The sequence below is a fragment of the Alosa alosa genome, chromosome 24, assembly GCF_017589495.1.
Source record: "Alosa alosa isolate M-15738 ecotype Scorff River chromosome 24, AALO_Geno_1.1, whole genome shotgun sequence".
Lineage (NCBI taxonomy): Eukaryota > Metazoa > Chordata > Actinopteri > Clupeiformes > Clupeidae > Alosa > Alosa alosa.
In genome coordinates, this window is record NC_063212.1 from 23,594,558 (window position 1) to 23,612,263 (window position 17,706).

At 46.7% G+C, this 17,706-nt stretch overlaps 1 protein-coding gene across 1 annotated transcript in view; it reads left to right on the forward strand.

Moving 5' to 3' along the window:
• The first annotated feature begins 509 nt into the window (after positions 1-509).
• Positions 510-17,706, forward strand: part of LOC125289356 (tudor domain-containing protein 7B-like) — a 47,786-nt gene continuing 30,589 nt past the window's right edge. The window contains 5 exon segments of the mRNA XM_048236109.1: positions 510-631; positions 3,541-3,774; positions 4,545-4,689; positions 8,426-8,615; positions 13,967-14,049. Of these exon segments, the coding sequence (XP_048092066.1) occupies positions 3,568-3,774; positions 4,545-4,689; positions 8,426-8,615; positions 13,967-14,049 (625 nt within the window). The 5' untranslated portion in view covers positions 510-631; positions 3,541-3,567.

Consider the following 17,706-nt stretch of genomic DNA (forward strand, 5'->3'; position numbering starts at 1 on the left):
CTGTATGTGCAGTAACCTACCGTGTAATCAATAAAAATGACAGAAAAACAGATCAGATTGTGCATAGGAATATTGATGATGGGCCATGTAAAAAAATAAAATAATAATAGGTAATAGTGTATGTGTTATAAAATGCTTAGATGCATAGCCTTTCTGTGTTTGCAATGAGGCCGTGATATTGCGCCAACAGATTGTCACTTGTAGGCTACGGCAAGGGCAAACCGTTGTTTGTTTTTGGGACATCTCTTTCCATTAGTAGACTGACCCCTGTCGTAGGCCTACGCTACTCTACATCAACAGCCCAGTGAGCGGAGTAGCCTAAATACTCCACGCAGTCCATCCGTGTAAAATTGATTGTCACCGGCAATCAATCCAGAGGGATAAAAGTGTGTGGTGTGTCGCGCGACGGCGTTTGCTCTGGCGCCTGCGCTTTGATGGGTAATTAACCGGGATGATGCCAAGCAGCCAATCACATCTCCGGTTAAGGCAGTCAGTGGACGCCTGCGAGGGCTTCACTGAGTTGCGGGGAGAGAGACGGGCTGCGCCGATAGCAGATCCGTGTTTGGTCGGACAGAGGGAACGCAGGCTTTCAATAAGTGATCCGGATTGGCCCATCCACATCAACAGTGCCGTAAGTTTGTATAGTAGAGGTGAACTGACTAGAATAGCTAGAATGTAAATAGCCCTGACGTTACTTTGGGAGAGATGAGTACGGGATAGCCTATATGAACTGTCTGAAAGTAACGAGGGACGCACCATCATCGCGCTCGCAAATGTAAAACTGATAGATAGGATTTTGTTTCAGTTTCTGTGTCCCTGTAATAAAATGCATGATTGTCTTATTTCGCACATGACAATTGGTGTAAACTCTACCTAATATATCGGTTGTGTCAAACTCGCCGGCATAATGGGTGCGGATGTGACACTTACGTCACCGCTCACTTCACTGTCCTGCGCGCATTCCGAAGCAGAGGCACGAGACGTGTCAACAGGCGCTATTCAATTCTTTATATAGGCCTACGAGGAATAAAGTGGCTTAAATTGTGTCAACGTGTTTGAAAGTGTTTATCGCATGTCGTATCGTGCCGTGATACGAGGGTCGGAGAATAAACTACTTTGTTTTAATAGAAGTCGGGACGGGAAAAGTGGCTTAACTTTTTGGAGTGTTGGGAAAATAGAGGGCGTGTCCGTTGACATCGGCTGCGGCCGTAACTCTTAGATATGGAACTCTGGAGATATAGGCTATGTGGAGTAAAATTTAAGTTTACTTCGTTTCGACGACTGTTTGAGTGCTGTGATGACCATTCAACTCCTGATGCAACCTGTTGCTTTGCAACAGATAACATAGACCTAGGGCTACATTTAAGGGCTTTTTTAAAACAGTGCGTTGTCATAAACCAAAAGCGAAGCTTTTGTGTCATCAGTAGCTCCGTTTTTCAACACGAGGCGACAAGTAGGCAGTGTAGGTGTCGCCAAGCGAGGAAGGTCACGCGAACCTCCAAATGAAATGATCTTATTAAGCACAAATTCGTCTCATGTGCCGCAGATTGAACGATGTTACAGACACAGGTGAACAATACACGACACAAGTTGAGAGAAACCAGACGCACACCGGCCCACGTCCTATGTATAAAGATTAAGGCATGTTGCAGAGTTCAGCAGCTATACAGGGGATGACCGTCTGACTGGTTCATTCGGAAAACACATGCATGTCTGATGCAGGTAGTTACCCTTGAAAACATTTGACTATATTGTGCGCACGTTTTACTTAATTGTGCGCTCAGTTTACAACAATTAAAAAGACAGCACAATTTAGTAAAATGAGCATGTGTGCACACATTTTACTAAATTGTGCGCACGATTTACTCAATTGAGGGCACAATTTAGTAAAATGAGCACACTATTTAGTAAAATGAATGCACGTTTTCTATATCAAAAAATATCTTGCAAAGACCCCTCCAGGGTTCCGTAGTTTTGGGTGTCTTCAACAATGTGTAATGAGCAATATCTTTATGATATGAAATTGATTAAACCACTGTAAACCATCATCAGGAAGCAAGGGGCCCAAAAAACTGACATGGAAGTAGGTTCAAGAGAGAAAAAGCAATACATTATTTGTACTTGTTTGCTCATAGTTGATATAGTAAAAGAGTATATTATCAAACAACACTCAGATACCCACGTAGAATAAAGATAATGATATGACAGTAACAGCCCCAACAAGGTCTCCAACAAATCCAGCCCACTGTCTAAAATGAGTTTGACACCCCTGGGCTAAATGCATTTTGGACATGAAAAACTGGATTGCACTTTACTGTACAAGTGCAATATTTTGGACACAAAAATATTACTGTAGGCTACTGCGTATTACTTTAGAAAAAAACTGCAGTGTAACTGTCCGATAATTGCAGTTATTTTTTGTTTTGGTATACTAACGTGATGGAAATTGTATGAGGCCCGATCTAGTGAATCAGACTAGCAGTGACTGTAGAAGGTAACCTATCTATAGTCTCACATGCAGGCATGTGTGATAGATTTACATTCATTCATGGAGTGGACTCTGTGTATGCATTGCATTACATTACATCACATTAGGCTGACACTTTTTAATCCTAAGCGACTCCCAACAAGGGAAACAATCAAGGTAGAGTACAATAAGGACAAGTTAGAGCAGCAGTGAGTACCACTTCCATACAGTCAAGTGTCAGTTCTAGTCAGGTGGTAAGTGCTAGAATTAGCAAGTTGTAGGTATAAGTATAGAATTATACTCTTTTGATCCCGTGAGGAAAATTTGGTCTCTGCATTTATCCCAATCCGTGAATTAGTGAAACACACTCAGCACACAGTGAACACACAGTGAGGTGAAGCACACGCTAATCCCGGCGCAGTGAGCTGCCTGCAACAACAGCGGCGCTCGGGGAGCAGTGAGGGGTTAGGTGCTTTGCTCAAGGGCACTTCAGCCATGTAGTGCTACGAGAGGAGATACTCTCTGAAGAGCTGGGTGCATGACTGCAGCCCTGCACTCTCTCGGACTTGAATCCACAAACTCCAGCACTTCAGATTGGGAGTTGAGCATGCTACCAAGTGAGCTAAAAGCCCAGGCTGCTAGCATCACCTACTAACACGTCTCTTAAAGGAGGATTCTGGCGATTTTTCACACAAATCTCTGTTTCTCAAGGTCACCAAACAATTGGTTCTACCTAGCTCAAGTTGCTGCAGCCAACAGATAGAGCTTCTTGGCAGCTACAGTGCTACACTCAGGGGGCATGAGCCCCCATGCTCATGCCCCCCAGAGTGTAGCACTGTAGCTGCCCCATGCTCATGCCCCCCAGAGTGTAGCACTGTAGCTGCCCCATGCTCATGCCCCCCAGAGTGTAGCACTGTAGCTGCCCCATGCTCATGCCCCCAGAGTGTAGCACTGTAGCGGCTGCTGGAATTCTCTTTTAAGGCGTCACGAGGGAGGTTTACACGACACACATACTGCACAGCTAGCTACCTTTACACGTTCAAAAAACAATAACTCAGTTTCATGCGGCCCAGGCGCGGCCCGGGTGCGGTTGAGCCAGCATGGCGGACCTGGAGCCGGTGAAGAGGATGCTGCGGGCACTGCTGCAGTCCAGCAAGGGCGGCGTGACGCTGGGCCGCCTGCAGGCCGAGTACAAGGAGCTGACGGGCGAACTCATCCCACACAAGCAGCTGGGCCACGCCACACTGGACGCACTGCTGCTCACCATGCCCTCCGTGGTCCGCATGGAGCGCAACCGCAACGGGGAGGTGAGTGTGGGTGGGTGTGTGTGTGTCTGTGTGTGTGTGTTTGTGTCAACCGCAACAGGGATGTGTGCGTGTGTGTTTGTGTGGTGTGTGTGTGTGTGTGAGAGTGTGTGTGTGTGTGTGTGTGTGTGTGTGTGTGTGTGTCTGTCTGTCTGTGTGTGTGTGTGTGTGTGTGTGTCAACCGCAACAGGGAGGTGTGCGTGTGCGTGTGCGTGTCAACCACAACAGGGAGGGGTGTGTGTGTGTCTGTGTGTGTGTGTGTGCTTGTGTGTCTGGGGCAACGGGGAGGTGAATGTGTGTGTGTGTGTGCTTGTGTGGATGTGCGTGAGTGTACTGAAGCATCCCACATTCCCACAGCAGGGAGATGTATGTGTGTGTGTGTGTGTGTGTGTGTGTGTGTGTACCCTGGAAGTGAGACTACATTTTTTGGTTTAATGTAAATGTGTGTATTTTTGGAAAGGAATGTGTGTGTGTGTTTGTTTGCCTGTTTGTGTGTGTGTGTAAGAGAGAGAGAGAGAGAGAGAGAGAGAGAGAGAGAGAAAGAAAGAGAGAAAGAGAGAGAGAAAGAGAGAGAGAGAGAGAGTGTGTATGTCAGTGGAAGAGATGGAAGATAGATCACACCAGATGATGTGATAAGCTAGTGTGCTCTCATGCCAGCTCTTTTCTAGGAATATCAGCCAGTTTGCACATGGTAATTCATTTCAACCAGGATGTGTAATTGCCCCCCAACCCATTCTCTTGCCCCCCCTCTCCCACACACACACCTTTACCAGATGGTGTGTTATGCCACGGTGGGCAGTGAGACGGCACACATTGCCAAGCTGGTGGCACGGCAGCGCACTGCCAAGAAGACCGGCCGCCCACAGCTGGTCAATTGCCAGATGAGGGTGAAACCGGCCGCCCCTCTGGTGCTGAATGGTGAGCCTGCCCGTCTGTTTCTGTCTGTGCCTGTCAGTTTCTGCCTGTCAGTTTCTGTCTGTCTGTACTTGTCTGTTTCTGCCCGTCTGTTTCTGTCTGTGCCCGTCTGTTTCTGCCTGTCTGTTTCTGTCTGTCTGTTTCTGTCTGTCTGTTTCTGCCTGTCTGTGCCTGTCTGTTTCTGCCTGTCTGTACTTGTATGTGCCTGTGCCAGTCTGTTTCTGCCTGCCTGTGCAAGTCTGTGTTTGCCTGTCTGTGCCCACCTGTGCCAGTCTGTGCCTGTGCCAATCTGTTTCTGTTTATGTGTCTGTCTTTGTGTGTGCGTAAACATTACATGTTTATAAAATTAAACCGTAACCCTTGCTAGACTCCATTGTTTGTTTGCTGCATTGTTTCTTTGTTGCAAACATTTGTCGTGAACTTAAAGGTTGTATCAGTGATGGTGGGGTAACGCCACTTCTGTTGACGTTCAAACAAAACAGAGCTAGCTTGCTACTCCCTCCCCCTCTCTCCCGTGCAATTGAAACTCTCCTGAACACGCATCTCGTCGGTTATTGGTTGGAACAATTTATTTTGCCTTTGAGTGGTGGGCAACACTTGTTGTTAGCAACTAGTTGTTAGTAGAGCAACTAGTTGTTAGTTGTTTTTGTGTGCAAATCTCAAAGCCTAGGCTGCCTACAAAGACACATTTTTTTGACGGCCTGCTTATGGGGTGGGCCGTTAGGAAAGATTAAATAAATGAATGTGATAATTTATGTTTGAGCCTTTTTTGGGCCTGCAATCTAAGCTGGATATCAGGGGGATGGGGTGTCTGTTTGTGTGTGTGTGTGTGTGTGTGTGTGTGTGTGTGTGTGTGCGTGTGTGTGTTTGTGCATTGATATCTGTTTATAATGATGCCGCAGATAGTTAGGTCTGACTCAGAAGAAAGTGTGTGTGTGTGTGTGTGTGTGTGTGGCTGTCTGTCTGGAAAGAAAGAGAAGAAGGGAGAGGGTTGTGTGTGTGTGTGTGAATGTAGATTTCTACACCTCTGTGGGTTTGTGGATTTCTACGCACACACACACACATACAGACACACACACACACACGGTAAGGTAGCCTATTTTGTCTCTTCATCTCCTCCTTCGTTCCACTCCGCCGCCAGACAGGAGCTGTGTGTGTATGTGTGTGTGTGTGTGTGTGTGTGTGTGTGTGTGTGTGTGTGTGTGTGTGTGTGTGTGTGTGTGTGTGCGTGCCAGACAGTGACACTGCAGAAACAGAAGCAGGAAAAGGAACAGCAGACAGTAGCACAGCTCTGTTCTCCTCTCCTGGCAGGCTGTCCTGACATCACCCCCAACGGATGCGCACGTCTGAGCTCAGACACACACAGACACACACACACACACACACACACACACACACACACACACACACACACACACACACACACACACACACAGCAGGACGTACAGCTTAGAGACGAGAGCTGAGGAGAAACACAGCAGATCTTAAAGGCAAGGAGACAGGCGCCAGGGCTTACAGCTTACACACCGGGAGACTGAGAGAGAGAGAGAGAGAGAGAGAGAGAGAGAGGGGAGCTCAGCGGGCTGAGACAAGAGGAGAGAGACACAGGTGGGGGAGTTAGCGAGAGAGACACACACACACACACACACACACGCAGAAGGGAAGGCATGAAGCCTTGGACACGGAAAACCAGAGCGAGAGAAAATAACAGGACAAATACCTGAGAGAGAGAGAGAGTGGAGGAGCACACACACCGGCTGCTAGGAGAGAGAGAGAGAGAGAGAGAGAGAGAGAGAGAGAGAGAGAGAGAAGAGGAGTGAAGGTAACACACGCTGGCAGAGAGACTATAAGATAGCAGTTAGCAGACAGAGGCAGAGAGAGAAAGAGAGGGATAGAGAGAAAGAGAAAGAGAGGGATAGAGCAGCAGTATCATATGGACACAAGCACAGAGTGGTTCCTAGTGAGAGCGGCGTGTCTTAATGCCTGTCCTGAGGCATTAGAGGAGGGTTATGGCTGGACCCTGAGGCATTAGGAGGATGGATCAGGCTGGACGAACCTGACGCTGCTGTGCCGGTAAGAGATGGCGCTGTAGATGAGGTCTGATGAGATCTGATGTCATCACAAGGAATCCGCCGTCTAGCGTGATGTCATTGGACATACGGCAGGGGAGAGCTGTGATGTCATACATTAGGGGTGTGTGTTGCTGAAGGCTGTGTTAAGGGGCAGTCTCTTAAAGCATGGCATGTTGTCACTGAGCGATGTTAGAGCTGGGTCTTAGGACGGTAAGAGGTACGGCGTTGCTGATTGGTGGTGTGTAATTGGACTGTAAGAGGTACGGCGTTGCTGATTGGTGGTGTGTAATTGGACTGTAAGAGGTACGGCATTGCTGATTGGTGGTGTGTAGTTGGACTGTAAGAGGTACGGCGTTGCTGATTGGTGGTGTAGTTGGACTGTAAGAGGTACGGCGTTGCTGATTGGTGGTGTATAGTTGGACTGTTCTGATATATAGTCTCTGGATTAGCTGTTTAATGCAGTGTAGCTGCTAAACGATGACTTGAGTGGTCTGTTGTGGTGACAGCTGTTTCCTCTGAAGTAATGGACATGGGAGCGATGTTGTGATGATGAAGTCATACTCCAGTCGGTCGTATCTTTCGGATGAGTTATACTAAGAATCCAGTAGGCTGTATCTTTGGGATGAGTTATACTCACACACCAGTAGGCTGTATCTTCGGGATGAGTTATACTCAGACTCCAGCACAGCTTTATCTTTGAGATGAGTTATACTCAGACTCCAGTAGGCTGTATCTTTGGGATGAGTTATACTCAGACTCCAGTAGGCTGTATCTTTGGGATGAGTTATACTCACGGATACTGAGGTCCCCCCAGGCCTGTCACAATTATTACATAATCACCTGATCACATTTTAGATAGTGTCACAGCTTGCTGGAACTAATACACATGTCATTACTACAGTATGTCTACATTGTGTTCCACCCACCTGTTGGGTGGTGACTGGCGCTTTGTATATTTCAGTAGCATGCTTTTAAATTCATTTATGCCATTAAGTGTGTGTGTGGCTTGTTACTATAAATATATGGTCACTATTAGGCTATTATACTATTGCTATATGGCTAGTACTAGTCGGCTTATGCCAATAGTGGCATCACATGACCAGATAAAGACAAGGCAATCATTAATTGCATTCATTTGTGGAACAGCCAATTGTGGACTGGGATTGTAACAGCCCTAGTGTTGTCGCCACCTTGATAATGTCCTGGGGCGCGTTTCCCAAAACCATAGTTGCTAACCTGTTAGCAACTTTGTTGGTTGGCAATGGGAAATTCCATTGCAACCAACAAAGTTGCTAACGTAGCGCGCCCCTGATTGTGTTTCCACCACCTTGATAATGTCCTGATTGAGTTTCCACCACCTTGATAATGTCCTGATTGTGTCGTCACCACCTTGTTAATGTCCTGATTGTGTTGCCACCACCTTGATAATGTCCTGATTGTGTTGCCACCACCTTGATAATGTCCTGATTGTGTTGCCACCACCTTGATAATGTCCTGATTGTGTCATGTGTTCTGCTGCCCCATTGTAAAGCTGTAACACTAAAGATCCTTGATTGCCAACACTCTCTGGTACAGCACAGCACATGGTCTCTGATCGGAGAGAGGCGCCGCTTTTAGCTCCCTTCAGCTCAGCCCTGCTCTACTTTCACTCTCCTCTCTGTCTGCAGCCAAGCCCAGGACATCGCTACGGCAACCGGATCACCGCGGGAGACTGGGCCGGGGGGGCGGCCGTCCTGGGGGGGTCGCAGACTCTCGACAGGGGCATGTGAGAGACGGACAGGCTGAGGGCAGGGGCAACGCCGGGCAAAACAAGGCCCAGAACACGCCCGCCCGGAAGGCCTCCTCTGTCTCCGACAGGTAACTGGCAGCGCTGAGACCGCAGAGGTCAAAGGTCATGGCTGTGACCTTACTGTGTGTTCACTGTTGTAGCAGAGGCTATTACGCAAAGTGACTTCAAATATTGTACAGACCAACACCTGTAAGAAGACAGTAGACTTCCTGGTGTCATGCATTCGAGATCCGAAGAAATTAAGCAAAATTTGGTCTACCATTTTAGCAGCGGTAGAGCTTGAAGAGTATTTTAGTATACAAAAAATTGACCAGGTCTATCCAGAATTTATATTTGGTGAAACCTCTGACATTTCTTTAGTTCTTTCCAGTAGTTCCTTCATTTCTAGTTGTGCATCAATCTGCTGTCCATCGGTTTAATTTCTACTCACAAGTTGTTGTCAGAGTTGTTTTGTTTTTCCCAGTTACAAGGAGGAAGTTGCTAATGGAATACTCCCTGTAGCGAATGGAACACTCCCAGAAGTCGTAATTTCTACTTGTTAGCTTGTTCGAACCCAGAATATCCTGAGTTTTTTTTTTGAAGATGGCTGCGCCCATTCACAGTAAATGAGAGATATGTACTGTTCATTAAATTCTGTCCTGTCTGTGGCTCATGAAATCAGTCGTAGAAACAATACTGTCTAATGCTTCATTACAAACTGGAATTGCATTATGTGATTACAATCACTAGCAACAGACATTTGCTAACAAACAGTAGCACTTTGTTCTTACAACTTGTTAATAACTGGAACGCATCCAATCTGTATTTTACCAATGCTAGTTGCTAGTAATTACTAGTTGCACTTACGGGATAACTTTAATGCAGCATTAGTACGCTGCTCTAGCAGTTGAACACCAGCAGCTTTTTTTTGGTCGAGTGAGAATGCTAGTCTATATGTGAGCGACTTTCATGATTGCCAAACATGACAGGGATAAGGGGAGAACAAGGTCATTAGGTCAGGACAGGAGAACAAGGTCACAAGGTCAGGACAGGAGAACAAGGTCACAAGGTCAGGACAGGAGATAAGCAAGCTGCCTCATAATTGTCCTATGTGGCCGTAGATTTGATAGACGATAGCTGCACACCTGATTGGGGAGCGTACCTATGTTCCCCGCTTTGTATGGGACCGGGGAACATAGGACCCTTTTTTAAAACCCTAACCTTAACCCTAACTCTAACCCTAACCCCGAGCAGGGAACATGGGACCCGGGGAACATAGGACCCAGGGAACATAGGGATGACCCCCCTGATTGCACTTGTTTGATTAGCTCACGTCAATGCTCAGCCTGTCATGTCTGCTTGTGGTCTGGTTTGGTCTGGTCTGAGAACATGCAGGAGTTGATTGGTCATGTCTGCTTGTGGTCTGGTTTGGTCTGGTTTGGTCTGGTCTGAGAACATGCAGGAGTTGATTGGTCATGTCTGCTTGTGGTCTGGTTTGGCTGGTTTGGTTGGTTTGGTCTGGTCTGAGAACATGCAGGAGTTGATTGGTCATGTCTGCTTGTGGTCTGGTTTGGCTGGTTTGGTCTGGTCTGAGAACATGCAGGAGTTGATTGGTCATGTCTGCTTGTGGTCTGGTTTGGTCTGGTTTGGTCTGGTCTGAGAACATGCAGGAGTCTTGTAGCTCAGATATCTGATCATGGCCTTATGGGTCAGTGGCCAGTAGCTCGATTGGCCAAACATCAAAGGAGAGATGGAGGAGGAAGTAAAGACAGAAATGAAGGTGAAGAAAGCTTTACAGTTTCAGTGTCATTGGATCTGTTTTATTCCTCTTTTCCTCTCCTTTTCTTTTTCTCTCCCTCTTCATCTCTCTCTCCCTCTCTTCCTCTTTCTCTTCATCTCTCTCTCCCTCTCTTCCTCTCCTCTTCATCCCTCTCTCCCTCTCTTCCTCTTTCTCTTCATCCCTCTCTCCCTCTCTTCCTCTCCCTCTTCATCCCTCTCTCCCTCTCTCCCTCTTTCTCTTCATTTCTCTCTCGCTCTCCCCCTCTTCATTTTTATTTCTCTCTCTCTTCTTTTCTCTCTCTCCTTCAGTTTTTCTCTCTCTCTCTCTCTCTCTCTCTCTCTCTCTTATCTCTCTCTCCCTCTCTCTCTCTCTCTCTCTCTCTCTCTCTCTCTCTTATCTCTCTCTCCCCTCTCTCTCTCTCCTCTCTCTCTCTCTCTCTCTCTCTCTCTCTCTCTCTCTCTCTCTCTCTCTGGTTGAATGGTGTGAATGAGAGTAGTGTTGGGATGTGAGTGGCCCAGCGAGGGATCGAGCGACTGAAAGAGAGCTCTAGAATGAGAATGAGAACGATAGCCTGCTGCTTATTCAGCAGGGAATAGGGGGGATGTGGGCGTGTGTGTGTGTGTGTGTGTGTGTGTGTGTGTGTGTGTGTGTGTGTGTGTGTGTGTGTGTGTGTGTGTGCGTGTGTGTGCGTGCAAGAGGTGAATGGTTAGGCGAGTGTGCTCTCTCTCTATGCAGCCAAAAACGCTTTTCAGAGAAAACAACTGATCTCACACACACTCCGCACTGCTGAGCTCACACACACTGTCTGTACCACACACACTGCTGTGCCTGCGTTGTGTGTATCAGTTACAGCTCACCCCCCCACCCTCACCTCCTGACCATCCTTCCCCAAGCCAACGCTGTGCTGCGCTCCCCAGTCAATGGAGAGTGTGTGTGTGTGTGTGTGTGTGTGTGTGGGGTGACTGTGTGTGAGTGTGTGTGTGTGTGTGTGTGTGTGTGTGTGTGAGGGGGTGACTGTGTGTGTGTGTGTGTGTGTGGGTGACTGTGTGTGTGTGTGTGTGTGTGTGAAGGGGGTTCAAGTGGCATGTGGACTCCGGGGGGCCCTAATCCTCACGGCCATTGTGGAGCAGATTAGCCATGCTAAACCGGTACAGAATGACTCAGCATATTTTCAATGGCCCAGTCACCGCCTCATCTGACACCTCAAATCAAATGCAACGGGAGACTCTCGTCCACCCGCATGCACCAGCCAAGTGGACACCCTATGACACACACACACACACACACACACACACACACACACACACACACACACACATGTCCACATACAGACACAGAGGTGAACACACACACACTCTCACACACAAATGAAATGTCAGCAATGTGGCAACCTTAGAGTGCTGTACAATTGCTCTAGACATTTCAGAATCCCAGGCACATCTTTTGCATTCCAAGAGTAGCTACTAAATGTACTGGGAGTGCTCTCTGAACAGGCTGAGGCGAGAGAGATGTCATGTAGTCCTGCACACACACACACACACACACACACACACACACACACACACACACACACACACACACACACACACACACACACACACAGTCCTGCCGCCCTGGCCTCAGAGAAGCAGACACACACACACACACACACACACACACACACACACACATAGTCCTGCCACCCTGGTCTCAGACACACACAGACACACACACACACACACACACACACACACACACGCGCACACACACACACACATAATCCTGCCGCCCTGGCCTCAGAGAAGCAGACACACACACACACACACACACACACACACACACACACACACACACACACACACACACACACACACACCCCCTGGCCTCAGAGAAGCAGGGACATACCGTACACTTCAGTGGTAGCGCTTGACAATGTATCCTCTGTGGCCAGGCCCTAGCGGAGTGTGCTTGTGTTGATCAGGCCTTCTTTATTAGCCCAGCCTGTTCATAGTCTGCACCACATGATGAGGAGAGTGGTACACACGAGATCCTGGAAGGCCTTGGGACCATAGTAGGTCTGGTTAGGAGGCTGCAGTACTCCGTGTAATCAATACTGTCTTATGTGACCTGACTAACTTATACATTTGTCATGTATACAGACCTTACTGTCCTGTATCTGACCCTAGGCAGGCTCTTTAGCCGTGGATCTGCTCGAGGTGTCTTCCTTTATGTATCTCCAATTCTAGGGAGTTTTTCCCCTGTTCCCCTGTTACCCATGGGCCTTCTTTTCTTTTCTTTTCTCTGATTGTCTAACACTCTGTAAAGCGCCATGAGACGTGTGTAATGTTTTGGCGCTCTATAAGTACAATTAAATTGAAATTGAAATTATTCTTGATGATTTGGTTAGAGACATGTTTGTGAATGTAGCAGTCCTGGTTATGAGGCTGCCCTAGTAATCAGTGTAATCAATACTGTCTTATTCTTGATGATTTGGTTAGAGACACGTTTGTGATAGGTCCTGGTTAGTTCCTGGTTATGTCCTGGTTAGTTCCTGGTTAGTTCCTGGTTAGGTCCTGGTTAGGTCCTGGTTAGTTCTTGGTTATGTCCTGGTTATGTCCTGGTTAGGTCCTGGTGTAGTCCCCCTCCTACTCTGCTTGTCTTCCCTGTATCTCTGCTCTCCGTGCCTGACTGAGCTCAGCAATGTCCCCCCTGATTGACTTAACATGCCTGAAGTATTGGCTAATTCCCTTCTAATCACATTGGCTTCAATCAGTTGTGCTCTCTGCTGAGATAGATGGCAGATACAATGGGCTAGACATGCTACGCAGGGCGGGGGAGGGGGGGGGGAGGGATAGTACACAAGTCTGACTGGAAAAAAGCCCTTGGCTCACATGATGGTGCCACTAAAGTCTCGGGTGTCACAAGCCCATTGGAAGCCAAAAGTGCTGACTGTCGACTAGCCGTGTGACTCACTGGGGCATGCTGGCCAATAGATGGGGACTGATATGATGATCAGAGTTGCCATTTAGTGCTGTACGTATGAAAAGTACAGTTCAAGAGGTGTTTGTCTATGAGCTGAGCTATACCCTCTAGCGGGCAGGATGTGAAAAAGATTGTTCCTGGGGCACTTGTCCTTGTTTGTCTCACATGTTGTGTGGTCATTTCAGTTAATCTGTTAATTTCACAGAATCAAATTGGTTTACATTGATCCAATATGAACATTTCAATACGAAATACTGATTTCTTACAAAGATAGGTTCATTGACATAACAGTGAAATTATAACCTGCCACTGGTCAGGTCAGTCTTATGGATCGGAGGGGACCTTGTGAAAATGCTTTGACTATAAGGCAAAGTTCCTGTGGAAACTTTCTGTGCAGTAATGCCACTTGAATTGTCCCCATTGATCTGAATTGAAGTAATCAATTCTCATTTCATTCATAACAGTTCTCTTTAATGTAGAACAACAGCTAACACTATTAGCAAATGCTAATGCCAGCTAGTTCACAGACATGGTAAATGTGCAGGTGTATGATCTCAGTATGGCCCATAATTAAACCATTTTTATATATTTTTTTATTTTTATAGAGAATATTCTATTATTAGGCCGAAGCTACTAGCCAAAGCCCAGGATCAGCAAATAGTCAGCAGACTAACTCTGAGGCCCACTTCCTGTTTCTAGGCCAGACAAGAGGATGACCCTTCCCTCCAGGTTTCAGAAGGAGGTCCATGCCCATCTCTCCAGGAACCCTCAGCAGAGTAATGGTGAGTGGTGTGATCTCTCTCTCTTTCTCTTCTCTCTCTCAAATGCAAATGGTGCTTTATTGGCATGACAAATATGACACTTGTATTGCCAAAGCAATTGTTACATAAATGCACAGTATCAGGATCTAAGCAATTATACTGGTACATACAAGGGGGAGGAGTACATGGACAAAGTGTAAAGTAACTTTTTTTTGTGCACGTATGTGTCTGTGTCTGTGTGTCAGAGTTCAAAATATCGAGTTCAATTTCGAGTTCTGAGTGTCTCAACACAGGCTCTGTCTCTCTCTCTCTCTCTCTCTTACATAAAACAGTGCACATTGTGTTCACTTTTAAACAACTATGAAGTGAAACGACAATACAAGCAAAGATCCAATTAAGGAGAAGTGCTTTATGAAGAGAAAGTGTAACTTACTCATTATGAAGAACAGAAAGCAAAATGCCACTCATAGACTGCTTGTCTGTACAACAGGGGAAATGGTGAATTCAAGCAAAAGGGCGAACAACATGACGGGTTATGAGGGCTCTATAAAGTTCATATAGATTTTAGATTCAACTTTGTCATTGTGCAGAGTACAAGTACAGAGACAACGAAATGCAATACATGGAGAAAGTACAGCATAACATGAGGAGAGGGGAGGAGAAAAAACAGCCCCCAGACTATGCTCCTGTGGGGAGTACAGTGTGGAAACAGAAAACACCTCAGCAACATAAGCACATAGTCATTACACTTTACAACATGAAAGACACACGGCTTGCAACAGGGGAGGGGAGTGGGGGGTGGAGGGAATCCAGTGCAGGCAAGCAGCCATCCGGTCCTGCAGTGCTGGACACAGACCCGCTTATTACAACTAATGAAAATCACAAATTCAGTATCTCAGAAAATTAGAATATTACTTAAGACCAATACAAAGGTCAAAAAGGTCTTTTTAGAAATGTTGGCCAACTGAAAAGTATGAACATGAAAAGTATGAGCATGTACAGCACTCAATACTTAGTTGGGGCTCCTTTTGCCTGAATTACTGTAGCAATGCGGCGTGGCATGGAGTCGATCAGTCTGTGGCACTGCTCAGGTGTTATGAGAGCCCAGGTTGCTCTGATAGTGGCCTTCAGCTCTTCTGCATTGTTGGGTCTGGCGTATCACATCTTCCTCTTCACAATACCCCATAGATTTTCTATGGGGTTAAGGTCAGGCGAGTTTGCTGGCCAATTAAGAACCGGGATACCACAGTCCTTAAACCAGGTACTTGTAGCTTTGGCACATGTGTGCAGGTGCCAAGACCTGTTGGAAAATGAAATCTGCATCTCCATATTCAGCAGCAGGAAGCATGAAGTGCTCTAAAACTTCCTGGAAGATGGCTGCGTTGACCTTGGACCTCAGAAAACACAGTGGACCAACACCAGCAGATGACATGGCACCCCAAACCATCACTGACTGTGGAAACTTTACATTGGACTTCAAGCAACGTGGATTCTGTGCCTCTCCTCTCTTCCTCCCGACTCTGGGACCAAAGGAAATGCAAAATTTACTTTTTATCAGAGAACATAACTTTGGACCTTCTGACGCTGTCGCTTGTTCAAGAGTGGCTTGACACAAGGAATGCGACAACTGAAACCCATGTCTTGCATACATCTGTGCGTGGTGGGTCTTGACTCCAGCTGCAATCCACTCTTTGTGAATCTCCCCCACATTTTTGAATGGGTTTTGTTTCACAATCCTCTCCAGGGTGTGGTTATCCCTATTGCTTGTACACTTTTTTCTACCACATCTTTTCCTTCCCTTCGCTCTATTAGTGTGCTTGGACACAGAGCTCTGTGAACAGCCTGCCTCTTTAGCAATGACCTTTTGTGTCTTGCCCTCCTTGTGCAAGGTGTCAATGGCCGTCTTTTGGACAATTGTCAAGTCAGCAGTCTTCCCCATGATTGAGTAGCCTACAGAACTAGACAGAGATCATTTAAAGGCCTTTGCAGGTGTTTTGAGTTAATTAGCTGATTAGAGTGTGGCACCAGGTGTCTTCAATATTGAACCTTTTCACAATATTCTAATTTTCTGAGATACTGAATTTGGGATTTTCATTAGTTGTCAGTTATAATAATAAAAATTAAAATAAACATGTGTGGAATGAATGTATACTTTATACAAGTTTCACTTTTTGAATGGAATTACTAAAATAAATAAGCTTTTTCATGATATTCTAATCATATGACCAGCACCTGTATATATGTTTAGGAGTTCGTGTATGTGTAGGCCTGGAGAGTCGCTCCACCTGGCATCACAATCTTAGTGCCTCAGTCCGCAGGATTGTCATAGCGATAACACAACAAGTTGCTATGGAGACAACCTTGATCAGGTCCCAGACAGAGTCCACAATCAGCAGGTGTCTGTAGGAAGTGGGGGAAGGAACGCAATAGTGTCTCACTGCAGTGCTCATCCGGGGGAGTTGTTCCAGCAGCGGCCTTGGCCGAGGCCAGTGCTGGTTGAGGGGGGCCAAAAGCAGATAAGATTGTAATTGTTTGGTCTTGGGGCGAGTAGCCGCATTCCAATTTACACGACTACTCTCTTAGTCCGTTCTGGTCCAATTGCCTTTGTAAAGCAGTGAGCTTCTCCATGATGTTATCCAACCTAGTATCCATAAAATCCATCCTGGTATCCATCAACTGCTTGAAAGTCCCAGTCTGGGTGCCGACAGCTCTGCCCACTGCTTCAATCATGACGGGCAGCCTTATGGGGCTTTGAACAGCTGTCACCGTTTTCTGAATTCCTCGATAAACCAGGGCAATGCCTAATCCAATCAGCAAAAGACCTGTGATCATGGTTCCGAATAGGTAGATATCTTCAATGTCCTCCACAGAAAGAACCGCCAGGCACACGACCCGCCACTTCTCCCACGCGTCCATCGAGTAGCCAGCTGCGAACGTTCTGGCAGGGCAGTCAGGTTCCTCTGAATCCAAGCTTCTCGTGGAGAAGATGGTGTCAATTGCGTTGAGAGACCAGTTGATCAAATCCATGATTTTTTAGTTTGGAGAGCAGTGCAGAGAGAGTCTCTCAAAGTATGAGACAGTAGACTAGACGAGACAAAGGAGCAAAGCAGGGAAGATAAGGGGAGGAGAGGGAGAGAAAATGCGACCGCCTTCGTTGAGAGCCAAGAGAAGAAGGCCTGTCGTGCCTGCACACAGACCTCACTACACGCAGACCTCACTACATGCAGACCTCACTACACACAGACCTCACTACATGCAGACCTCACTACATGCAGACCTCACTACACACAGACCTCACTACATGCAGACCTCACTACACACAGACCTCACTACACGCAGACCTCACTACATGCAGACCTCACTACACACAGACCTCACTACATGCAGACCTCACTACACACAGACCTCACTACATGCAGACCTCACTACACACAGACCTCACTACACGCAGACCTCACTACATGCAGACCTCACTACATGCAAACCTCACTACACGCAGACCTCACTACACACAGACCCCACTACACACATATATGGGGGAAGCATCCCTGTAAACTTGCACTCATAAAACACCTCTGAAAGGCTTGACTTTAAGGCATCCATTTGTTTACCAAATGTTTCCATCCGTACCGACTTTATAGGGCAAAGAACATATGTTTGTTATCAGTAAGTCTACTT